The sequence below is a fragment of the Herpailurus yagouaroundi genome, unplaced genomic scaffold, assembly GCF_014898765.1.
Source record: "Herpailurus yagouaroundi ecotype Mexico unplaced genomic scaffold, PumYag 190, whole genome shotgun sequence".
Taxonomy (NCBI): domain Eukaryota; kingdom Metazoa; phylum Chordata; class Mammalia; order Carnivora; family Felidae; genus Herpailurus; species Herpailurus yagouaroundi.
The window spans coordinates 34,117,830-34,143,001 of NW_024412421.1; the positions used below are offsets into that span (position 1 = coordinate 34,117,830).

At 48.4% G+C, this 25,172-nt stretch overlaps 1 protein-coding gene across 3 annotated transcripts in view; it reads left to right on the top strand.

Moving 5' to 3' along the window:
- LOC121009873 (kelch-like protein 36) overlaps positions 1-25,172 on the top strand; it is a 105,092-nt gene that overhangs the window by 64,350 nt on the left and 15,570 nt on the right. For all 3 annotated transcript variants that reach the window (XM_040443246.1, XM_040443245.1, XM_040443248.1), the window contains exons 2-6: positions 1,879-1,947; positions 9,211-9,271; positions 13,617-14,657; positions 24,331-24,422; positions 24,954-25,063. In XM_040443246.1, coding sequence (XP_040299180.1) covers positions 1,879-1,947; positions 9,211-9,271; positions 13,617-14,657; positions 24,331-24,422; positions 24,954-25,063 — 1,373 coding nt within the window. The remainder of the gene's footprint in view (positions 1-1,878; positions 1,948-9,210; positions 9,272-13,616; positions 14,658-24,330; positions 24,423-24,953; positions 25,064-25,172) is intronic.

Genomic DNA, 25,172 nt, shown 5'->3' on the forward strand with positions numbered 1-25,172 from the left:
AGCGTCAACACACAATTTCTTTGTGGATTTTTGCAAGTATATGGAAGTATTGTGTGAAGCTGTTCTTGTTTTTTTTATATATATTTTCAGTTTTGGTAGCTATTGCCAGAGAGCCCTCCAGAAATATTTTCCTGAAAAGTATTGGTGCATTCTTACTAACAGGCTGTGAGAGTTAATTGGCATTTATCTACATTTACAATAAGACTGGGCATTATCCACATCTATAATATGTAGTTACTGGTTACTTTTGATTACATGCTTGTAAATTTCCCTGTAGGTTATTGAGCTCCATTAGAGCAGAGGAGCCCTAACTCTGCTTACCATTTTCTTTTTTTTTTTTCCTTTATTTTAGAGAGTGTGAGAGCAGAAGCAGTGGGGAGGGGCGGGGGGGGGGGCCCGCGCGCGGGCGGGCGGGCGGGAGGGAGGGAGGGAGGGAGGGAGAAAGAACCTCAGGCAGGGCTCCATACTCAGTGTGGAGCCCAGGTAGGGCTCAATCCCCCCACCCTGGGATCGTGATCCAAGGCGAAGTCAAGAGTTGCACGCTCAGCTGACTGAGCCACCCGGTGCCCCTCTGCTTACCATTTTTATCCCCAGCAACCGATCATCGTGCTTGGCAGTTAGTAGGCTCTAAATGATTGTTGATTATATGAATGAATAATGCAGTGAGTGTTCTCTGTTGTAGAAATCTGGTCATACTGATTCTTTTCAGTGACTTATTTTTAGAAGCTTCGGGGAGAATATGAACTGCTAGGTACTTGCCCAACTTGCTTCCATGCAGGTAAACCAGTTGGTATTTCAGAAAGTCACATTCCGAACTCTGTGAAGCAGGAGTTCACAAATAGGCTTGTATCTGTTCAATAATATGTTTATCTGGGGGCATCTGGGTGGCTTAGTTGGTGAAGTGTCTCCCTCTTGCTTTCGGCTCAGGTCATGATCTCGTGGTTTTGTGAGTTTGGACCCTGGTCGTGCTCTGCGCTGGTAGCTTGGAGCCTGCTTGGGATTCTCTCCCCCTCTGTCTCTGCCCCTCCCCCACTCTCACCGTCTCTGTTTCTCAGGATAAATGAATAAGTTTACAATAATAAAAATAATATAAAAAATTAAAAAATACTTTGGGGCACCTGGGTGGCTCATTCAGTTAAGCATCCAACTTCGGCTAAGGTCACGATCTCACAGTTTGTAAGGAGTTCGAGGCCCGTGTTGGGCTCTATGCTGACAGCCCAGAGCCTGGAGCCTGCTTTGGACTCTGTGTCTCCCTCTGTCTTTGCCCCTCCCCCACTTGTGAGCACACATTCTTGCTCGCTCGCTCTCTGTCTCACAGAAACAATAAGTGAATGAATAAACTTTAAAAAATACGTTTGTGCATCATATTTAAATGAAATTTCAGGATAAAAAAATCACATATATATCTTACATATCATTCATCAGGATCATTAGCATTTTTCTTGTTTTGGATTTCCCTGTCTTGCCTTTTTTTGAACCACAGTTTCTGCTTTTCGTTAGTGTGTGCGGCGGGGAGGGCTGAAGTGGAGATAGTGACCTGAGTCGACAGACAGGCAAACGGAACACCTGGAAGGGTTTGCGATCCCGAAGGTTTTCCTTCAGGATAAGTGTGGTGCGCACAGTCGACCTGTTTCAGAATAGGCTTTATCAATTTCAGAGTGTTCTTTGACAGTTTGCGGAAACGGCCAAGCATTTTCTTGTTTGTGATCGGAAAATCACACCTCGGAATCTTTTCTGCCGACCCTTGATCCGTTTAATTGAGAAAGGGTCTTGGGTGTTCTGGCCTACGTATTTCATAGGATTGGTATAGTCTGTAGCATCTTGCCTGAAAATATAAATTGTATATTTTATGTGATCGGTGGCTTTTTTTTTTTCCAGTATATTTTTGGAGACTTTAGCCCTGATGAATTCAATCAGTTCTTTGTGACTCCTCGCTCTTCAGTTGAGGTAAGACAAAACAGTGTTTTGTTTGAATATGTGTATAGATATAACTAATGGTTACGTTTTAGTTTTGAGTTTTTAATTTTGCTTGTTGATAAGGAAATCCAACGTACAGAAAAGCGCAGAGACTAATACAAGAAATGCCCAAACCCACCGAGCGGATTTGACTACTGTTAATATTTTGCTGTATTTATTAAACAGCAAAACGTCACAGATAGCGTCGTGGCCTCCCTTGTACCCGTTCCCACCTCCTGCCTTCCCTCCCCAGAAGTAACAACTCTGCCGGATTGGTATTGTTTTCGGACTGTCGTCTTCACCTTTCACTGCATACATACGTGGTTGTCAACAGATTGTAGCACCATATTGTTTCCTGTGGTTTAAATGGTAAACCGAGTCATACTGCGGTTGGCTCTTGAACGGCACGGGGATTGGGAGTGCCGACCCCAGCGCAGTTGCAAATCCGCAATAACTTTTGATTCCTCGCAACTTAACTACCCGTAGCCCGTTGTTGACCGGAAGCCTTACCGATGACAATGGTAACAGTTGATTACCATATTTTGGGTTTTGTAAGTATTATATACTGTATTCTCAGAACCAAGTAAGCTAGAGAAAAGGAAAGGTTAAAATAATAAGGAAGAGAAAATACATTTACAGTACTGTTCTGTGTTTTTGGAAAAAAATCCGTCTGACGTGGGCCTGCACCGTTCACACCCGTGTTGTCCAGGGGTCAGCTGTAGATTCATCCTTTTGAGGTTTGTTTCTTTTAAGGTAACATTCTTTACATTCATGCTTTGATGAATGTACATTCATGTTCTACATTCGTGTTCTTTGATTTCAATTTCTCGATACCGTCAGTAGAACGTACCACAGCTCGTTTGCCTTGTTTCCTGTTGAGTACCGTTTAGATCTTTGGTTCCTACGCTACTACAGAAACGTTGCGGTAAACATATTTTACTGTGTGTCCTCATGCTCTGTGGGTTTCTCCAAGATCTGTTCCTAGGGGTGGGATTGCTGGGGCCACCAGGAGTAAGTGTTTAGTTTCTTACTAAACTAAAGTAAGAATGGCTACTCTGCTCATCCGCTTTCTGAGGGTTTCACCGTCTGCATGGCCACCAGCTGTGTGTGAGCGCCGTCACCATCTCAGTTAAAGAAAAGCTTCTCGCTTATTCTCACTACAGGTGTGCTGAAAATTTTTGTGAGTCTGCCGGGCTGGTTATGAATGGGTTCTCACTGTTTTAATTTACAATATTCCCAGGGTGCAAAGTTGAGAACCGCTTGGTTACTTTCGTATGCCCAGCCCTCCTGTGAATTACCTGTCTCCCTTGTCCGCATTTTTTATTAAGTGGCTTGTCTTTTTCTTACTGCTTACAGGACTCATAGTCTTTGGTTTTGCATATTACAAGTATCTTTTCTGGCACGAGGGCTTTAAAAAATTTGTGTGTGTGTGTGTCTTTATTTTATTTTGAGAGACAGAGTGTGAGTGGGGGGAAGGGCAGAGAGAGGGGGCAACCCAGAATCTGAAGCAGGCTCTGAGCTGTCAGCACAGAGCCAGACGCGGGGCTCGGACTCACAGACTGAAATCATGACCTGAGCTGAAGCCGCACATGTAACTGAGTGAGCCATCCAGGTGCCCCTAGCACGGGGGCTTTTTAAAAACTTCATGTGAGATGCACATTTCTTTCTTGCTTGCTTGCTTGCTTGCTTGCTTGCTTGCTTGCTGGGTATGGGAAGTAACTTTTTAACTTTTAACTTTCATGCCAAACGTCTTGTTTTTTTTACTTCCGGTTTATAAATGTCTTTAAGAAATTCTTCCCTGCCCTGACGTAGCAAAGACACCATTTTTTTTCCTGAAAGTTTTAAGGTTTTCGTGTTCACTGTAGTATGCAGTGCAGCCGAATGGACTTCGCTGTGCATGTGCGGTGGGGCTTGACCTCGTCCTCTGCCCTGGCCGCAGGGAGCTGTCCCAGCACTGGGCCCTCAGTTGCAGTGCCCCTTTGCTCTGGCCCTTGTGCTTGATCTCTGCAACGGTGCCACTCGTTTTAATTGTAGGCTGTCTTCTGGGAGGGCCCTCACCCTCTTGTGCTCACCCCAAGTGGTTTGGTTCTCCTTCTTCCTTAACTGTTCCTTAAGAATCTGTGATCAGCATGCCACATTCCATGAAAAATCCCATTGAGATTTCAGTTAGAATTGTGTAAATTATGGGCTCATTTGTAGGAGAATTCACAATTTTATGAGAGTTTTCCTAAACACGATTTTGGTACATTTCACCATTCAGGTCTTTTACATGTAATTAATGATTTCTGTTTCAGTTTAATAAAACTGATCTGGAATATTTTTTCATATTCGTATTTTAAATATGAAAACTGTTGAAATTGTATCGAAAAGAACAAAGGGAGGTACGAGTAAAGGATAAGGATAAGGACGTTGATGAGACCTAACCAGCCACTTGAGTGTTTTTGTGTGGAGTTCTTTTTACTTGGCAAGATGGAGCAGAAGATACTGACTCCTTAGGATTGGAGCCACACGGCCCGCATTGCATGTGGCCTTGGCCAGTCCTGCCCATTTCACCTTGGCTTCTTGAACTCTAGACTCTGGAGCTGGAGAGGAAGGATTAAATGACAGCGTGTTGAAAGCGTTACTTCCGCTGCACAGACTAGAGAGCGATTTATTGGTTTCTCCTCTTTGACTTCAGGAAAAAGGAAGAAATCACCGAAAGCAAAGCTTGGTCAGGTTACAGTTGACAAGGTGAATAAATCCCTTCAGTGCCCATCTCCATCTGTTTTGTGTTCATTGATGGTAAGGGCGTTTTAAGGAATCTAAGGATAGGAGCCAGGAAACCGTGAATGCTGCGTTATAGAGTGTATTTCCTAAGGCAATAAAATGCATCTGTGCATGTTAGATTTTGTAGAATGAGGCTTGGAGTTGAGTGTGTCCTGACGGTAAAAATAACAATTAGGAAAAACATGATCGTCCCGTATTCCCCAAGTGTTAGTGTAATTGAGGTTCTGCTCTGTGTACTAATGGTTCGAGTTTTAAGTCATTTCTGTCTTTGAATCACAGCAGAGTACAGAGGCACCTGCCAGGGACAGGACAGCCTGTGCGCTTGGCAATTCAGGTTTCAAAAGATGAGAAAGCCCCACTCGTGTATTTTACAAAAGCTTTTCGCAAGTGTGTGCACTTGTGCGGGTTTGTGAGAGCCAGTTTGCAGGTAAGTGTCAGAGTAAAAACGTGGGTTTTCCTGTGACGTGAAGGTGGAGAATGTGCCATATTTCGGAGTCTGGAGAGCTGCGCTCCTTGGCCACTCTGCTACCCAAGTAGGCCTGGTGGCTCTGGCAGTTTCCTGCCACTCATCGTGCTTCCTTACAGGGAAACGGGGGTGTTTGTTTACCTCTCAGAATGCTGGGCAGTCGTGAGTTAGTGTGGAAGACCTTCGCACATAAGGATTTGATGGTGAAGTCGTGTCAGGCTCTTCACTGTAGAGGTAATGGCTGTGTCTTACCAGAATGAGTTTATAGCCAGAAATCTCCGTGAGTCTGGCTCATTTCTGGGTCTTCTGTGTTTCCGCTTTTGAACATGCGTTGCGTCTGGGGGCAGGTATGACAGATGTCGTCTGCCACAATCACATGTGGTCCAGCGACCCGCAGAGGGGAAACACAGGCTAATTAACGCGATTGGGCCAAGCTCTGTCTCTCTGTCGTAATTGTTGTAATTCAGGAGTCTGGAGCATACTAGTAGCATCATCACGTGGGGCACACACTGTTTCGTGGCGTGCCGTGTGGTTGCATGGGTGGCTGTGTGGGTGCTGTTGTCTCCTGGCGCTGTGGCCTCGCGGCTCGGGCCTTTTGCCTCGCGCTGAGAACGGCGGTGGCTCCTGCCCGCGCCGTGCCTGCCGTGTGGCCGTCGTGGGAACTCGCACCAGCCCTGTTCATCACGTACTTCTTTGGCTGTTAGGAATTTGAGAAGCATTTTTTTCCTCTCCTTGGGGCCAAGAACTGAAAAAACAAAGTTTGAGAAACATAAAGTGTTAAACTGTAGGAACATTCTGCTTTTCTCCTGTTCTCTCAGCTGAGTGTTGGACTCCGTTTTACTTTCCCTGTTTGAAAGCTTGCCCCTGGCCAGACAGGATGCTCAGTAGTTGAACAGAGTCCGAAGAAACCCTCTCAGCTGGTTTCTGTATGTGATCTTAAATATTAGTAGAAATTTAAAGGTAACATACCGCGTATCTTTTTTTATAAAGCTGTGCTCTAGTTTGTAAGCCAGCGTGATTTAAAAATGAATTTTTCCAGCTGGAAGAAATACAGTCAATTTACTGAATAAGCATGCTTTGAACCCCAGTCGTCATCCTGTCAGTAGTGTTCACAAATAAGGGGTGGACGAACGCTCCTTGTTCTTGGGACTTCCGGAACTTCAGTATTGGGGGCAACACGCACACATGCTTAATGCAGTTACAGGAAAAACAAGACCAGAGCGGGATGGGCCACGCTGCAGACGCTGAGGGTTGTGTGTGTCTGTGCGTGCGTGGGTGCGTGGGTGTGGGTCTGGCTATGGAGAGTTAAGACTGTTCCTCTCAGGGGTTTGGTGTCCTTGTGGGGCTTCAAAGGAGAGACTTGAGGTTCGCGAGGGGCTTTTAGACGGCGGAACAAACGGGGGCCGTGCCAAAAGGTTTTGAAACGTTAGTTCATGAAATGTGATCGACACAAAATTGTGTAAGCTTAATAGGGTGGGCGCCACATCTGATACATTTATATTGCAAGATTGCTGTCGTAGAGTTAGCTGTGTCTCGTCACAGAGTTGCCGTTTCCTTTAGTCGTGACAACGGTTAAACTCTGGTCTCTCAGGCTTCAGGTTCACAGCCAGGTTTGCTGCCTGTAATCCGTGTAGTGTGTCACCTGTCCAGGGCTTACCTGCGAGTTGCAGGTACTTACCCCTCAGCAGCGTCTCTCCCGTTCCCCCAGTCCACAGCCTTGGGAACTACCCACCATTCCACTCTTTGGGTTTTGGATTTGAGGTGTTTTCGTTTTTGAGATTCCAGAGGTAAGGGATGTCATACAGTATTTGTTGAAAACATGACCTTCTTCATCAAAGGGCCCAAGCAGTGACTTCTCCAGACGGTGGCGCTATCCTCAGCCTAAGTTGATCTCACTTTGTACCTGATGTCACGAGATGTCAGCGTCTTGCGTTGCTCACCGTGCATTCGTGTGTGAGAGCTTTATGGTTTTGCTTCAGTTTGAAAGTCTGTATGCTCGTAAATAGCTGCACGGTTAAAGAGGGAACTTTGAACAACTCTTACAATTTCATTCCGCTGTCTATAATAAATCCACATTTACCACAGACTAAGGGGCATCTTATGAATGGTGGAGGTTTGTTGAATTAAAGGTGCCACGTGCTTACAGAGGAAAAAAATACACACACACACACACACACACACACACACACACACACACTTCTGTGCCAGAACTCATTCCAGCATCACTAATTCCCACATTTGCACTCTTACCAGATTAGTAACTCAGAGTGTTTCAAACACCAACAGGTTGTCAGTGTTGCCCTGGAGTCTGCTGGGGTGGGAGGTCTGTTTTCGGGACCTGCCTCTACCCCTTACCACAGTGTGTGTAAATACAGCGTGATTAAAAAACTAAGCACTTTCGGTGCCTTACGGTTGTATAGATTTCTGTCACCAGGGGGCACCCTGCTGTCACTGATAGAGAAAGAGAAGGCCCTCTGCATCCGGGAGCTTGGTAAACTTCCCTTGTGGCTGTAGAGGAGCGGGAAGCGACTGGTCCTCACGTGCGCCCTTTTTGCTCCGTGTGTCTGTGCCAGAGGTCAACGCTGCAGCACCCCGTGCGAGGTGCGAGTCCCAGGGTAGCCCCTGGCCGCACCCGGAATGGGTTCTCCTGGTGTGTCAGCGGATGGGAACCGTGCGCCCCCTAGTGGGAATACGTGGTGGAAACATGCATAGCTCTCCGGTCCTGAAAGTGTTCGCTTCCTTTTGTTTTTTTTGCTTTGTTTTTAAAAAAATTTTTTAACCTTTATTGATTTTTGAGAGAGAGAGAGAGAGAGCGAGAGCATGAACGGGGGAGGTTCAGAGAGAGAGGGAGACACAGAATCCAAAACAGGCTCCAGGCTCTGAGCTGTCAGCACAGAGCCTGACGCGGGGCTCGAACTCACGACCGTGAGATCGTGACCTGAGCCGAAGTCAGACGCTCCACCGACGGAGCCACCCAGGCGCCCCTGTTCAGTTCCTTTTGAACTGCTGTTTCCTTAGGTTCTCTCGGGGGAGAGAACTTGGTTACTTGGAGTGATAAGAGTTTGTCTCCGTGATTATTGAGTCGACTTGCTGAGAGTTAATTGGAGAAATCAGCCGAGGAAGCCACTCACGCAGCAGTTCTCGGTCAGTGGCGGGCGTGACGGTCCCCGGGGCCCGTCCAGGAAGCCCGGGCGCTGCGGGGGGACACGCTTGGAGAAGCGCTGTGTTAGGGTGTCGTTGCTTTGCTCTTCTGTTCTTTCTTCAGGTCCACTTGCCGTAGCCCTTCCGTCCTAAGCATTCTTACCCCGAATGTGTCCGTTTGAAACATTTCCAAGCCTTAAATGCTGTGGAGTAGCTAGGAAGAAGAAAAATTTGGGATATTCATAACACTACCTTCCTGCTTTTTACAAAGAGGTCAGATACGTGCTGTTTTGCTTTCTCTCTCCTAAACAAGGAATGTTTTTTCCAGCCTTTAATTCAGCTATTTAAGGCACTGTGTCAAAAAGGAGCCGTGATTCTCAGACTTCTCTGTGGGCTCTCGGCACTCTGCCCGTGGGCCTGGTCCTGGCCTCCACTGGCCGTGCTGACGCGTGTGAGGTGAACCTGAAACGCCGACGGGCAGTACGGGTCATCTTTGTCGGGGGCCTGGGACAAGTGGCCGCGGTACCTGTGGGCTGCCTGACGTCCTGTGAGACGGGGGTGTTTGTCGTAGCATTGTATCGTAGTTGATTCACGTGTCCGTTGGAGTCCGTTTTTATTATTTTGCCTCATTTTTGGATCTTAATGGCAATATTTAAAAGCATTCCTGTGGTATTTTTTTCTTAAATGAAGGTGATTTAATTTTACCGTCAGTGTATGTTATTGTGGTAAACAAATGACACGAGAAGTTGAACGGATAAAGAGTTTTAACGAAGTGTTGCCTTAACGAAGAAGCATGTGTTGGGTGTTGCCTTAACGAAGAAGCATGTGTTGGGTGTTAACATGTTGTTGAATTAAAATTTGTTTTCCACTTCCCTGTGCAGCTTCCTCCCTACAATGGAACGGTCCTGTGTGGCACACAAGCTCCCGATGAACTACCTGATGGTAAGCTGGTCTCTCCTCTACCCCCCGGACATGCGTGCTGGCCCTGTGTGCTTGGGGGGGGAGGTGGGGGGGTGGGACGGGCAGGAGGCCTGGAAGCCACGTTTCCTGCTCATTCCTACTTTTCCAGTAAACATTGCCTTACTGCTCAGTGTTTTCGCTGTAAGCTATAGCATATTTGATCACTGCACCGTTTTGACTGAGGAGTTAAGTGTCTCCTGGGCTTCAGAGTATCAGATGTTCCAGGTTTAGCGAAGGAGTTGCTTGTTCGAGTCTGTTTTTCTCTTCACCGTTCTCAGCTGCACAGGTAGGTTTTTCACGGCCAGTGCTTTCTGAGAAACTTCTCCGCGGGCTTCCTCCTGGTTGGGGAGGCTGCCGGGCCGCAGCTGCCGCCTCCCCGAGAGCGGGCGCAGAGCCGATTCCCGGAGACGGTGCCCGCCGAGATGCAGTGATCTTGTGTTGTCGAAGGCCGCGGGGTTTAAGGAGTGGCGGGTGGTTCGGTTACCGCGGGCTGCCGTCACCGCGCGGGTCGGGTCCGTGTGGACCGTGTTCAGTCTGGATCATTAAGGTCCCTCGCTGGCCTCGGAGAAGCGAACGCTGACCCTTTCCTTGGAGAGCCAGGGATCCGGTTCCGTGCTTCGTTAGCATGGGCTCTTAATTATAGTCTAGACGTGCGCTTTGAAGAGACTGTCTGGACTTTGTGCACGGTAAAATCGGAGAGGGCCCGCGCCTCACGTTAGCAGCTGAGAAGCCGGGGTCTCGGAGACGGCGAGGGGAAGGGCGGTTCTGGTGGCGGCTCAGGACGGGATGGAGTGAAGTGAGCCGGAGGGAGCCGGCCCCCCTGCCTGCCGCCCAGCCTCCAGGGCGGCTCTTGCCCGAGTCCGCTGGATTGCAGTCTGTCTCCGTGCATTCTGCACGTCGTGAGCACGCTGCGGGTGTCTCCTCAGCGCTTTAAAATGTCTCGTTCTTTTCCCTCTCACGTTACTCCTTTTATTCTTGTCCAGTTAACGGCCTTACCACCCGCCCAAGGGGCGCAGGCTGGAGACGGGAGGCCCTGCCAGCTCTTCCCGGCGTCCAGCTCTCTCCTTCCCTTTCTCGCGCCGTAGCCGCCTTCCAGGCTGTTCTCTGTTCAGTTACTGCTTCTTGTCCCCTGTTCTCCATTGTCTCAAGTCCACCTTTTAATCTGCTGAAAACACAGCCGGGACCTTGCCACCTGCTCGTGCTGGTAGAGACCGGCCAGCTTAAAAGCCCCTTTTTCTCTGAGGCCTTTTCTGTTCTCTCGCGTTTCCGTGACGTCTGTTTTCTTACAGTGCTTGTCCCACTGTCCAGTGATGAGTCCGCCCCCCCTTTCTGGGCTGAGTGCAGCCGTGGCGGCGGGGATCGTAGTCGTCCACGTCTGTGTGCTCAGCAGCCGCACGGTGTCGTATCTGGAATGTTGTCAACCCCCAGTATGGTTTCGGATGAATGATTTAGGATGACGTCCTCTGCCTCCCACCGTAGGCAGCTGCAGCGGGCTCTTTGCGGGGGCTCATCACGGCGCGCCTTTCCTGCCTCTCCTCTCCTTCAGTCACTTCCCACAGCTGGAAATAGTGTGCGCCCCCCTCTCCCCCCGCTCCCAGCCAGCTGTCCTGCCTCTTCCGCGGACGCCTCTGTAGCTTCTCGTGGAAACTGGCGCTCTTCCCTGTATCTGGAAGCATTCTCTCTGTAAACCGTTGAGGCCTTGTCTTGCCCTCCCTCCGTACTGTCAGCTTCAGTCCGAGGTGTCTGTCTGCAGGTAAATGTAACTCCCTGGGGCAGGGACTCTGCCTTACTCATCACTCAACCCTCTGTGATAAGAGTAAGCACTTTGCACGTGGCTGGCTGCTCTATTAATTGGACAAATGAGCTGAGCAAGCCACTTAAGCAGCAGTTCTTAGACAGTGGCGGGCACGACAACCTGTAGGGGCCCCTGAGCATGGCAGACCGCGGGGCACGTTCAGGAACCCAGGGAGCTGCAGGGAGCACGCTCGGCAAAACGCTGCTAGGATGTCATTGTTTTACTTGAGCTGCTTCCCTCCCCCAACCACCCACTGCCTGTATAGCCTGAGCGCTGAGCGGTCCCCAGTCACCCACTGCTTCGACTGTGTTGTGTAAAGCCTGGCTTCGCGGGCTTCCACCGGTCCATCAGCCCGCACCGACTGGCTTCTCCTGACTCCTCTGCCGTGTGGGGCAGTGCGCACGCGTGTCCGTGGTGTGTGTTCTGGCGAAGAGGAGGAGCTGTTCCGGGTAGGACTCTGCCTTCCAGTGATGCAGTCAGACCCTAGACAGGATCATGTTTTCACAATGGCCGTAGCGTAGTGAAATGATTCCATTAATGTCATATCATGTTCTAGAATGTTCTGTGATACGATAAGATTAAGGAAATGTCATATCATGTTCTAGAATATTCTGTGATATGATAAGATTAAGGAAATATCATATCGTGTTCTAGAATGTTCTGGGACACGATGAGATCAAGGATTGAGATGTGGAAGGCACTGTGTCTGTTGGAGTTAAAATCTTGCACAGACTGCCTGACACAGCGCATACTAATTTATAATCAGATGTCACAATACGCACCAGTGTCCCCAGGGTAGCTTCCCTGTGTGGCGTGCTCTTCATTTCCTCAAATACATCCGTGTCAGTCCATGCAGTGGCATTGCACCCTCGCAGCACCGCGGAGTAGGGGATGCCTGGAAGCAGAGTGGACGGTCTACTTCTAGGTATGATGGTGGAGAAGTTCACTTGTCTTTAGTGATTCTTTTCAAAATAAGGAAACAAAAAATCAGTGTTCAAGGACCAAAGGATTCAAGTGGTCATGGTGGTGGCTTTATGTGGAAATGTGCTGTTAGCTGTAACCATCACTAGTATTCCTTTTTCAGGAACTTTCTGGTGTTGGGCAGGTGTTCGCCCCTCCCGCCCCCCAGGTGTGATCACTAAACGGATGAAGAATTAGACTGTTGACACCCCTGCCCTCCAGTAACTTGCACGTAATTGCCGCCTCCTGGGGGCTGCTTTTTAAAAGACTTCCGAGGTGAAACATAGGATATTTCTAATAGAGCCCAGTTCGTCTGGCCTATAGGGTGGGTTTTTTTTGAAATACATGTTTTGAGAAGTTGGCTTCTTAGGCTAGACTCGGAGAAATCCTCAGTTAGGCGTTAAAGATGAGTTAGAAGGCATGTGGCCTTTCCTGAACTTCAAAATTTAGAACTGTTGCGTCAGGTAGAAGATGACACTGATGCTTGATGTCTGTTGAAAGCTGCAGTTGATTCTAAAACTTAACGTAATTTCAGAAATGTAAACTATGAAGAAAATGTACCTTTCGGAATGGTGGCACGTGTAGATTGTTGTCCGTTGGCAGGAAGTAGTGAAAGGTCCCAAAGAGGTTTCTAAAAGTGTGCAGTCCTAACTGTCTTTGGGTATTTTTGGAAGTATCTTCTTCACCCGTGGAGTTCATCCATTATGAATTCATTTAGTGCACATTTACATGCATTCATGCAAAGCCATTTTCAGACTTCAGTTAAGGTTGTCAGTGGAGGAGATCAGGAGATGGGTGATTGTTTTGTTATTTTTTTAATGTTTATTCATTTTTTGAGAGAGAGAGACAGAGCATGAGCAGGGAAGGGGCAGAGAGAGAGGGAGACACAGAATCCGAAGCAGGCTCCAGGCTCTGAGCTGTCAGCACGGAGCCCAGTGTGGGGCTTGAACTCACAAACTGCGAGATCATGACCTGAGCCGAAGTCACATGCTTAACCGACTGAGCCACCCAGGCGCCCCGAGGAGACGGGTAATTGTAAGGAGCACCTCTGAAGTGCGCTTTTATGTAGAGGATTAATTCTGGTGTAGTTTATATTTTCTGAATTATTAAATTACACCAGTTAGAGAAGTGATAAATACAGCAATGACTTCAAGTCCCTAAGTTAGTTGTCATGATTTTTTTTTTTTTTAATTAAGTTGTCCAAAATACATATACCCCAGAAAGCAAGCCAATGAAGTCATATTTCACTGAGGGGTGTTTTTAGACAGGCAAAATATTACTTGCTTTCTATTATAATCTCATTTAAATTTCTGCCTTCTGGAAGTCTCCTGTGGCCACCCTGAAAGTGGAAAATAAATACAGGCTTCTGTTTTTCATATCTCTAAATTAAATAAAATTTCATAGTTATTTATTTTCAGCAGATTTTTTGGCACAGAAATAAAATGTCATAGCTTTGTTAATTAGAAAGAAGACTTTAAGGGTTCAGTTTCAAAAAGAAAATAATTTTTGAGACGTCTATAAGCCGTGTTCTCAACTAATGGGATATTCGCTGATCCTTGTCTTTCTAAACAGGACAAGAATATCAGAGAATTGAGTTTGGTGTTAATGAAGTAATTGAACCTAACGACACTTTGCCGAGAACTCCCAACTACAGTATTTCAAGCACATTGAATCCTCAGGCCCCCGAATTTATCCTCAGCTGCACAACTTCCAAAAAGATCCCTGATGACGTAGATACAGAAGCGGCCTACAGCTCCGTGGACTGCCAGTACCCAGGCTCTGCCCTTGCTCTGGACGGCAGCTCTAGCGTGGAGGTGGAAGTTCTAGAAAACGACGGTGTCGCGGGTGGTCTCGGACAGAGGGAGCGTAAAAAGAAGAAAAAACGTCCACCAGGATATTACAGTTACTTGAAAGATGGCGGTGAGGGGAGTATTCCCACAGACGCCCTGGTCAATGGCCACGCCAACCCAGCGGTCCCGAACAGCGTAGGCTCAGAGGATGTGGAGTTAGCGGGCGCGGCGCCCCCATCGGGGACACCCAGGACTTGCGGCAGCCCTCAGGGTTCCACGGACTTCGTCAGCGACGCTGTGTCCGGCGGGCCTTTCCCTGGAGCCCTCGATGGCGATGCGAGGACTGCAGGGCAGCCCGGGAGCTGCCACGGGGCTGACTTGGAACAGTCCTGCCTCCCCGCAGAGGCCGGCAGGGACAGCCTGTTGAGGACAGCGGTGGCTCAGCCTTACACGGGGACTCACACTACTGAAAACCTTGCCGTTGCTAATGGACAGATACTTGAATCCTCGGGCGAGGGCTCCGCTGCCAATGGGGTCGAGTTGCACACTGTGGAAAGCCCGGACTCGGACGCTGCTAAAGCCGAGAGCGCTGCCCCTGCTGCCGATGCCCCGGCCTCTGTGGCGGGCACCGCTCCCGCCAGCCAGCCTAAGTCGTGGGCCAGTCTTTTTCATGATTCTAAGCCCTCTTCCTCCTCGCCCGTGGCTTCCGTGGAAACTAAGTATTCCCCTCCCGCCACGTCCCCCCTGGTCTCTGAAAAGCAGGTCGAAGTCAAAGAAGGGCTTGTTCCAGTTTCAGAGGATCCCGTAGCCATAAAGATTGCAGGTATAGTTCAAAAGACACAGGTGGAGAGTGGAGATGGGAGCAGGGCTCCTTCGCTCCGGGTGAGGAACTTTGAGGCTGTCTGGGCTGACGGTTACCCGCGGCAGCAGGCCCTGACCTGTGTGTTACTAGGAATTTCTCGAGAATGGCCATGCCTTAATTGTTACCTGTCTAGACGTAAAAGGATATCTAAGCACAGTGCCAGGGGCCGGGGGTGGGGGGGGGTGGGGGGCGGGGGTGTGCTCATACCTTTGTGTTAAGTGAACAGTCTGTGTCTGTTACCAGTCCTTTTCTGCTGAGGGGTTACATTTCCACTTTCTTGCCTTTTGATCCAGTACTTCTCCATCGTGTGAGTGAATGGACGTGTACGTGTGTCACAGCTCTTGCACACCTTTGCGGTGGAATCCTTGATGTGGACTGAACTTTGCACTGTTTCTGTTCCGTTCTTTCTTAGGATATTAGCATTTGGGGTTTTTTCTTTCTTTAAATTTTTTTTAATGTTTATTATTTTTGAGAGAGGGAGAGAGACAGAGCGCGAGGGGGGTGGGGGGCAGAGAGAGAGAGAGACAGACAGACAGACATAGAATCCAAAGCAGGCTCCAGGCTCTGAGCTGTCAGCACAGAGCCTGACATGGGGGTTGAACCCACGAACGAACTGTGAGATCACGACCTGAGCCAAAGTCGGCTGCTCAACTGCCTGAGCCGCCCAGGCACCCTGGCGGGGGTGGTTTTCTTTTGTCGTCTGTTTTGGATCGAGGACATGGATTTTAGTTCGTTGTAGCACATGAGGGTCAGCTCTTGACAGGAAAAGAAAAACTGCAGTAATTTGGGACAAAGTTGATGATTTTTTTTTTTGAGGGTTCAGGCTCAAAGGGCGAATTTACTAAGAATCAGAAATGCAGGGGCTGTCTATGTTTATACATAGCTAAGAAGCCAACGTATTTCTTCAGGTTTCTCTGTCCTCAGAAGTTCAGTTGCCAGCTCTTCAGGTTCTCGTCCCGCTAGCGGAGTTAAAAAAGGCTGTCTCGGGGCGCCTGGGTGGCTCAGTCAGTTGAGCATCGGACTTCGGCTCAGGTCATGATCTCGCGGTTTGTGAGTTCGAGCCCCGCGTCAGGCTCTGGTGACAGCTTGGAGCCTGGAGCCTGCTTCGGCTTCTGTGTCTCCCTGTCTCTGCTTCTCTCCCACTTGCGCTCTGTCTCTCTCTGTCTCTCAAAAATGAATAAACTTAAAAAAAAAAAGATACTTTATTATTTTGAGACTTTTTATTGAGTCTTAGAAATAGAGACTTAGAAATTGCTGCTTAGAAATATAGAAAGTAGTTTTGAGTATTGCTTCCTGTAAAACAGAGCAGCGTTAGCAGCGACACTAAACTCCTGGGACCACACACAGCTTAGGCAAAGTGGTATTGTTTGCAATTTCTTCCTCTTTGTTATAGGCTCCTGTGTAGACGTTTACTTTGTAAGACGGTGAAATAAATCCAGTTTGTTACGAGTGAGATCACTGCCACAGACTTCGCTCGAATGGGCAGGTTTTTAAGCGTAGGCCCACTTATTTTAAGCAGCATTTAACTGAGAGAGACTCTAGTTCCATTAAAAGATCTGTTGATGATGGTTATCCCAGAATTAGCATTAGCATCTAATTGGTTCTACTAAGAGAGTAATTTTTATGTTGATTATTGTATTTATTAACTTTTGGTCAACAGGGAGAGGGAAATAGTTCAGATATGAAGTTTTTTCTGTTTTGAATTCTTGGAATAATATCAGTATCCACATTTGATTTTTTTTTTTTTTTTTTTTTTTTTTTTTTTAAATCCCAAGTTCATTTAGTTTGGATGTCCACATTTCTGGATCCTCTGCCCTGTCATTAAGTCTGTGGTTAATAAATGCCAACTAATTTTTGTGTAACCACCAATGAGATACAAATTAGGAAGATAAACCAACTGTAAATAATAAGAACACCACATAAGGCATTTTGACCCGAGATACAGCCAGCTCTCGACTACTTGTACGTGTTGATCCGTTATGTTAGTGGGTTCTGCTCTCACCTTCTTGGTGTAGGTTGTCCACGTTTTGTTGCATTGGTGGGAACTCAAGTAGAAACTCTTACTCCAGGAGTTGGAAGGGAAGAGCACTTGGGCTGACCCCCAGAGTGCTTTCCTCCAGCCTGCAGGGCGCAGGGGCCTGCATGGGCTTGGGGGTGGGGGCGGGTTCTGTGGCAGTGCCTGCTTGTTGCAATCTGAGAGGGGATATTTCCCACTTTTCAGTAGTAACAGCTGAACCAGGAGGTGAGGAAAAGAAACTTGAAAATCTTAGCTTGTATTTGAAAGTGGTTACCAAGCCGTAGACCTGTCCACGTTTAAGAGTAAGTGTGGGGGACACACAGGTAGTACAGGGATTCCCCGTGTGTTGTGACGAATGTTTAACTTTTCTGGGCTTTTGCTAAGAAACATTTATATCCGATGCTTTCGAGTCACAAATAGAGCTGTTTTGTATTTTATGTTCGGCTTTTAAAATCGTGCATCGGTGTATCTTGTCTCAAAGGAGTGTAAATAATGGTGGGCAAGGAGAGGGACTAGGCTGAAACCCAAATAAAATGAATTAAAATTCCAGGGGGAAAGAGCGAAGTAAACTGAAGTCCTTGACAGCTCTAAAAATACACCTGTCTGGTGAAGAAATTGAAGTCCCTAATGCTACCGTTTATTATGAGTTTTAGTCAAAACCTATTAATGTGTGGAATCGCACAGTGGTTTTATACCTAAAATTTGTTCCTGGAGACAGCAGCAGAATCATTACAAGTTGGATCTGCTCAGAAAAATGAATTCCTGTGTCCGTATTTATTTCACATATGTAAACAAGTACATACCTTGTGATCGATCGTTTTGGTGGCTTATAAGCCATATTTATTTATACTTCCCTTTTCCTAGGGGAATGATTTCTTAAATATTTTGTATTTCCTCTCCAGCTTTTCCAGAGCAACGGAGGTAGTGATAATGTAGCATAATGTAGCTGAAAAGGTACCAGCACCAGTTTGTACGAGTCATGCTTGTGGATGGAGCGTTCGGTCCCTGTCTGATTCACTGTGTTTATGGTCCTGCTGGTATTTGGGCCGCGTCTCTCTCTTACAGAACTAAATCGAGACCCCCCTCCACCTACTTACAGAGCGTGTGTTGGTCTGTGCAGCCAACAGATAGTGGTACGTTTTGGTCACTTTGCTGTCCTGCTCCTGATTTGGTAACCCAAGAGAGCTTGTGTCCTTCCAAAGTGATGCGATGAGGGAAAGGGAAACTCTTATAGGATGCTCTGGACAGTTTAGGAAGGTGACAGAAAAAGCAGGTCAGCATCAGAATGTTGATTACAGGCCGGTTACTGGGCCTTAAGAATCCAGGAAAGTTCTCTGCCCTGCATTTCCACAGATCTTAAAAGGTACCGTGACCTCTAAATCCTCATTGTAGGAAAACAAAATTTGATGCCTAAAATACATACAAAAATAATCCTGCTTTATACTGACTTAAAAGTTTACAGTGCAAGTGTTGCCTCCGGGTTTGTAAATCATTTCATTGGAATGACTTGTGGCAGAGCCACTGTGTATGTCTTCAAATACAAGAAAGGCTGTTAACCACTCAGTTTTTCCGTGTGTCAGCAGATTTCATAAGAAAGTTAATTTTAATTCAGCCATTTAATGTTGAAGCTGGTACAGAAGCGAAGGCACTTCGGACCTTGTATGTGGTATGGATCATTCTGGCATTCTGTGCCATTCTAGTCAGCGTTCCGTGGGGCAGTCCCCCAGCCCTGTGCGAAGGGTGGATCGAGGAGGCCAGCTTACTACAGCCGCTGTCTGGGTGGATCTGAGTAGTAAATTACACTGACAATAATGAACTGGAAGGAAGGCCTCCGGGGAGGTTTGTTGTTCCAGTTAACTTGTGATTATTTGCCTTAAAAGGTGAAATAGGGAACCAACAGTGATGACTTTGGGGTCGCAGGTCCCACTTCAAGTTTCAGCCTCAGGAAGTACCCTGCCTTTTGTCCTTTGGCTCCGCCCTTCCTGGTTTTCATTCTTTTGACCTCAGAAATTGTTAGAGTGCTTATTGGACTTCAGGATAGGAATACAATAGCGAATGCAGTTGGTGATGTTATAAAAGAAACTGAACTAAATGCAGCCGAGAATTAGGCCAAAGCCAGATTCCTACTGGCTTGTCTGCAAGTCAAGAAGAATTGACTTGAGTTACAAGTGGCAGGATTCAGCAATAGTGACAGGTGGCCCTTGATAGGAATTAGGATCTTTGCACGTGTGTGTCGCCGGGAGGGAGAGCAGGGAGCGCATCACAGGTGTCTGTCTGTGTTCCGCCCGGTTGTGGTCTTTGCAGCTGTTGAGGGGGCGGGCCCAGTGGCAGGTGCTGCAGAACCAAACCTTTACATCGTTTGGATGTGTGTTTCTTAAGAGAAGTTCCAGATGAGAAGAAATTTCATCCTTTTTTTTTTTTTTTAAGTGTATTCATTTTGAGAGAGAAAGAGAGTGAGTGGGGAAGGGGCAGAGAGAGGAGGAGAGAAAGAGAATCCCAGGCAGGCCCCGCGCTGTCGGCTCACAGCCTGATGCGGGGCTCGAGCCCACAAAACGTGAAACCACAACCTGAGCCGAGACCAAGAGTTGGACATTTAGCCCACCTAGCCGCCCAGGCGCCCCGAGGAGATACTTAATTTTAATTTTTTTTACAAACTTTCATTTCTTTTTAAATGGAACTTGATGTATATTCACAAAATGTCCAAAACTTAATTTTAAGTAATTTAACTTCTTGCAGTACTGAAATTTGTTGGTTTGCTCAAAGTTTTCCATAAATTAATTTCCTTTTTCCGTGTCTTCCTGCCTACATCAGTTGTTTCTTTTCTTTTTTTAAAAAACATATGTTTTTTAATGTTTGTTAATTTTTGAGAGAGAGAGACCGAGCACGAGCAGGGGAGGGGCAGAGAGAGAGGGAGACCCAGAATCGGGAGCAGGCTCCAGGCTCCAAGCTGTCAGCACAGAGCCCGACGTGGGGCTCGAACCCACGAACAGTGAGAACATGACCCAAGCCGAAGTCGGACGCTTAACCCACTAGCCACCCAGGAGCCCCACCGTTCTTTCTATTATAATAAGGATTATCAGCGCCTGCCATCCTGCTAGGTGTCTCTGTAGACCCGTTGTGCTCTCGTGTCTGCGCACCTCATGGCCTTGCACGGTGCAGCCTGTCGACTCTGCCACAAGGGAGGCTGGAGTCTTCTGTTCCAGGCTGCGAAGTGAATGGAGCGGCAGAGTCAGGGTTTGAACTCTGGTTGTCTGCTGGTTGTCTTCCTGGACTCGTGCCTTGAGTCTCCTTTGCAGGGGCGCCTGGAGGCTTTCTGAACAGTGTGATAGGATGACCCTCAAACTCCACCAGGTCGTTTCTAACAAACTTGAGTGGAACCAACAACTTTAGTCTCCAGATGTTTAATTCACCCCCACATTACCCTTAATAGTTACTTTCTGTATGCCACCCATTCTGTAGGTCAGTGAGTGATGGTTGGCCTCGTCTTGAGCGTTGTCTGAAGAATAAGATACGAAAGGAACAGATGTCTGCTCTTATTAGCAGAAAGACAGCAATCATCTGCAGAGAGGTGTGGGGCCTGAGGCCAGTAGGAGATGCGCTGGAATCAGTGGGGATGGCAAGATCAGGCCGGGACCGAGGAGGCCAGGAAGCTCTGGTACGCACACGGGAAGGGCTCAGCAGAGCAGTTAGCGGCGTGACGGGGTTGTCTGATACTAGGTGGGGGTGATGGCGCCTCCTGCCATGGAGATACGCAGTGTGCCTTCAGGGAAGACTGCTTCCAGTCAGCCCGCCTTCGAGAGTGGTGTTTAGGCTCACTGGAAGATGCTAACGACAGAATGGTAACTTTATTTTAGCTTGGGTAAGACTTGCCACTGTAGAGAACGTTCTAGAATAGTAGTGTCATGATTCAGGAAAATCTGGAATGTTTGGAATGGTTTCTTCTCTGTATGTTCTACCATAAAGACCTTAATCTACAAATGTTTGAATATTGTACCAGAGGCTCTTGTAAAGAATGTTGAAGACTTGAAGTTAGTTCAGTACATCCTCTAGTAAATGTACTGAGTGTCTTTTTGTTCCAGATTACGTGCTTTGAGTTTTTGCCCTGTTCATTTTGTGGCTACATGGCTGTTTGGAATGTTCTGTTACTTGCAGTCATTGAGCAAACCACTAGGTGATGCTGAGAGACTTGAATTTGAGATTGTAGATGCCGAACAGTGAAACTGCTTTTTTTTTTTTTTCCCCCTCCCTTAAAACATAAGTGAACTGAGAGCAATGGCCCGAAGCTGGCGTTGGTTCCAACGGGAAGGGTTGATGTAGAAACTAAAGGTTTCTGTCCAGCCAGTACCTGCTGCTTCCCAGATCAGTGTTGGAAAGAAGTCAGCTGATAGTCAACTTTAAATTGGGTATATTCTCTGACCGCTCAGGGCTGGAGTGTTTCAGCCTGCAGGTATGCAGATTATTCTGGGCACGTGGCTCGGTTGCAAACATAAGCAGGGGAGGAGCAGAGAGTGAGGGAGGCACAGAATCCGAGCTGTCAGCACAGAGCCCGACGTGGTGCTCGAACTCATGAACCTTGAGATCATGACCTGAGCCGAAGTGACCTGACGCTTCACTGACTGAGCCACCCAGGCGCCCCACACCTGTTTCCTTTTGAGCGTGGAGTTGATTTTTTTTTTTTTTTTTTTTGTATTTAAGAAGATATTAACTCAAAGTACTTTTGACCGTCTGCAAACATGTTTTTGAGTCTGTTAAGGCAGTTAACACGGGAGGGAGATTTCAGATCTTCTGGTCCTTTTCTTTGCATTTTCCTTCCGTGTCTTGCTGAACAAGAATTACTGTCACCAAGCCACCTCCCTCTTCTGTCTCTGCCCCTCCCCCACCCTAGAAGCCGCTCCTTCCTCGAAAGAAATGGAGGTTGCTGTTTCCTTTCCCCAGCGGTGAGTCGGTCCTTCCCTGGCTCCCTCCCTCCACAGTCCTGTGAGCCCCTCGGCACCCCAGTCCTGTCTCACTCCTCAGGCAGGCTTCAGGCCGCTCCGCTCTGGCTCTCCTTCCTGGGGGCCTAGAGCCTGCTTCCGCCTCCACTGTTAATTCAATCCCCCGCGTCCTTCTAGGTTCTTCTTGGGCTGCCTCTTACATGTGGGTGGTGCTTAGGGCTCCGCTCCTGACACATCACTGCTGCTGAGGATGTCTGGTGCCAGCTGCAAGCTGTGGGCCTGTGTGTGTGTGTGTGTGTGTGTGTGTGTGTGTGTGTAGATGTGGTACTTGCCGCTCTGTGGGTGTGAGTGTACTGCCGACTGGTGTAATCTGGGTACCTCGTTTCCACACCTCTGAAACTGAGCTTGTGACCTCATCACTGTATGCAACAACAAGAAGCCTGCTCTGGGTGGGAGGCCCCATCACCCCGGCCGGAGACCTTGCCGTGCCAGCTGCCATTTGCCGTCCTCGGCCCCCTGCCGCCTGACGGGTTGTCCAGTCTGTGGATCTGGCCGAGCATCCCGTCCGCCGACCCGCCTTCGGTTCAGCCTGCCCCGTTGTCCCCTTTTCGCTGGTCCACAAGCTCTCCTGCAGCAGGGCCACCTCTCAGCCACCTCTGTGCTTCCAGGACCCGGTGCCTGGGCGGGGCTCAGCGAGCGGTAGCGTGTCAGTTAGCAGAGGTCCTGGTGGTGAGAAGGCGGTTGATTCCGAGTCTTCTGGTTTGGCAGAAACAGCATTATTGTTCGTAGATGTAAAGCTGCTGTGGCAGAGATTCACAGGGGTAGTGCCTCTGCTGGAGTGTTCATCTGGGACGGATGCCCATTTGGAAGTGCACAGATTTTTTAATGGAATAATTATGTTAAATAATTGCCGTTCTGGGGCACACGTTGACAAGTATGGACCGTCGTGATAATACACCACAAACACAACACACAGCTCTGTTTTAAGGAGGAGATCTTAAGCCTGTGGGGAAAGTGAGCCCTGAAACCTTTGTCAGAAAGGGTCGTGGCGTGGAGCCCGGTACTTGCTGAGGGGCAGTGCGGACGCGGGTGACGCGTCAGCTCAGGCCACAGCCGTGCCGGCTCCCTAACCCTCTGGGCCTCTGTTCTCTCGCCTGTGACGTGAGCAGGATAGCGGTGGCCCCCTGACAGGGGTGTGAGCACAGTAACGAACGGTACAGCTGAGCCCCGCGGCACACTGTCTTGTCACACGCCCTGTCCCGTCTCTGCCGGGAGGCGTCACATGTCGCGCGAGGCCCAGCTCTGTACCTGGCGCGGTCCTCACGGACGCCCAGCGCTGCGCCCGCAGTAGGGGAGAGAGCGGAGAGCTGTGCCAGCCCAGACTAGTTGAACAGGTCCCAGCGGGTCTTCTGGAGCCTGTGATGCTTTACTTTTTGTAAATGGGAAAATCATTCACTGTGCTTCGTCAGTTAGAGGCAAGAGGACGTTCACTGTCCCAGGAGGGAGGGGATAGGTGTGTGCGGACGTTAGAGCTGTGCAAATTAATTTCCTCATTTAAAGCTCAAGTCTGAGACCTGCCAGTCCAGCTGCGGTGTAGAATTGAGAAGCTTGCTTTTGTTGGATGCCTTGGATGGGTGCTGACATCACACGTACGCTCACTCCCTTTGTCTTTTCTGGGACACGATTTAAAAGGAAGCGGTGTGGCTGCAGATCGTGGCTTTTAGGCACCGGCTGTGCCCCGTAGCTCCCGAGTGACACAGGCCGGCCGGCGGGGGTTTAGAGACTCCGTCTCCTTCCTGGTGAAAGGGGGATGGTGCCGCTCCTCTGGATTGCTGAGGATTCAGTGCAGCCCCTTAGCGCTTGTACGTCATCGAGCGCTTGCCCAGGTAAAAGGTGTCCTTGACTTGTGTGGCTTCACTACAAGATTCGTAACGGGACATGGGGAGGCTCTGTCTTGTTTTAAAACTTTACTGAAAAAAATTACTTAAGGCGTTTAATTGCACCACTCGAGCGTTCTGTGAAGATGGCAATCCCGTCTGTCTGCCGACCGTAGAGAAGAGTGACGTCAGGGTGAATCTGCCGAGAGGTGTGTTTCTGCCTGGAGCGAGGGCGTTTGAGCACACGCCTTGTGTGAGGAGTAGAAGTGCGCTACGTGAGACCGCTGTCTCAGAAAGGAGTGTCGCACCTCCCTGGACGGTGATGGGTCGCCCACCGTTGGGGTGCGTGGGGTGCCGTGGCAGTTGCTGGGGGCTTCCCCCGGACGAGGCTCCCGTCTGCACTCGAACTCCTCCGTAGCTGGCGTTCGAGGGACTGTGCTGTTGGCGGGGCCTGCCTCGCTGTCAGCGTGCAGGGAGGAGCCTGTGTGTCTCGGGTCTGTTCGCTCTAACCCATGTAGTTCAGCCGTTTCTGTTTCTTGTTAAAATAGTTCTCTGCTCCCTGGTTGGATCCCCACGGAAAGATAAACAAACCTAGTGTTTGGGGGGGAGAGTATTTTTAAAAATTTTAAATCGTTGGTTACTGCACACGATATTGGGCCCCATGAAGCTTCAACACAGTGTGCCTTTTCCTTGGATATGTGCTTTCTCGAGGGGGATTTTAACGCTCCTCCAGAGTGTAGGAATTTCGCTCACTGTTATTTACTGGATGTCGTTAACTTCTTAAATATGCTTCTTCACTCTTTCAGAGTTACTGGAGAATGTGACCCTAATACATAAACCAGTGTCATTGCAACCCCGGGGGCTGATCAATAAAGGAAACTGGTGCTACATTAATGCTGTATCCTTCTCACATGCTGTCTCCAAGGCCAGCGGACCACGGCGTTCTCTTCCTCCGGTGCATTTGACTTAGTTCAGCTGCCATGGGGCTTCTGCCTTAAACTTTGAGTCCGAAAACTTGGTTCCTTACTTAGTGTGCCTACCTTGCTTAAAAGATACAGAGTTCTTCCTGCCCCCCAAAAAGGTGATTTGTTGACCGGTGAGTGACAGAATGAGGCCAATTTTATCTTCATTAGCATGGCCTCGAGTAATAGGGTAGCGTGTCCACTGACAGCTGGAAACATTGTTGAAATTGCTACATCTTGGTTGAATCAAGTTTTTGTATGTAAACTGCTGACTGCCGAGTAAGGCCTTACATGGAAATCGCAAGGCAGTTGTCCTTACGGTTATTTGGTTGATTCCTTGAAAGTTTACATACGTAAGTCTTTCAGTGTCCTTGGCTTAGTTTTACATGCTTTGCGTTTAATGTGCCTTTCAGAAGTTTGGAGTGTCTGTTTCATTTCCTTTACGCTTCCTTACTGCCACTCCTTAGACGCTGCAGGCACTGGTCGCCTGCCCTCCAATGTATCACCTGATGAAGTTCATCCCTCTGTATTCCAAAGTGCAAAGGCCTTGTACGTCGACACCCATGATAGATAGCTTGTAAGTAAGGTGCCTCCAGATGTGTCCAGGGGCTGGGTCGTTTCGCCTCTGATAATTCAAATTCAAATAGTTCAGCAACGTTCTTACTTTCTTGCAGATGAGTCCTTTA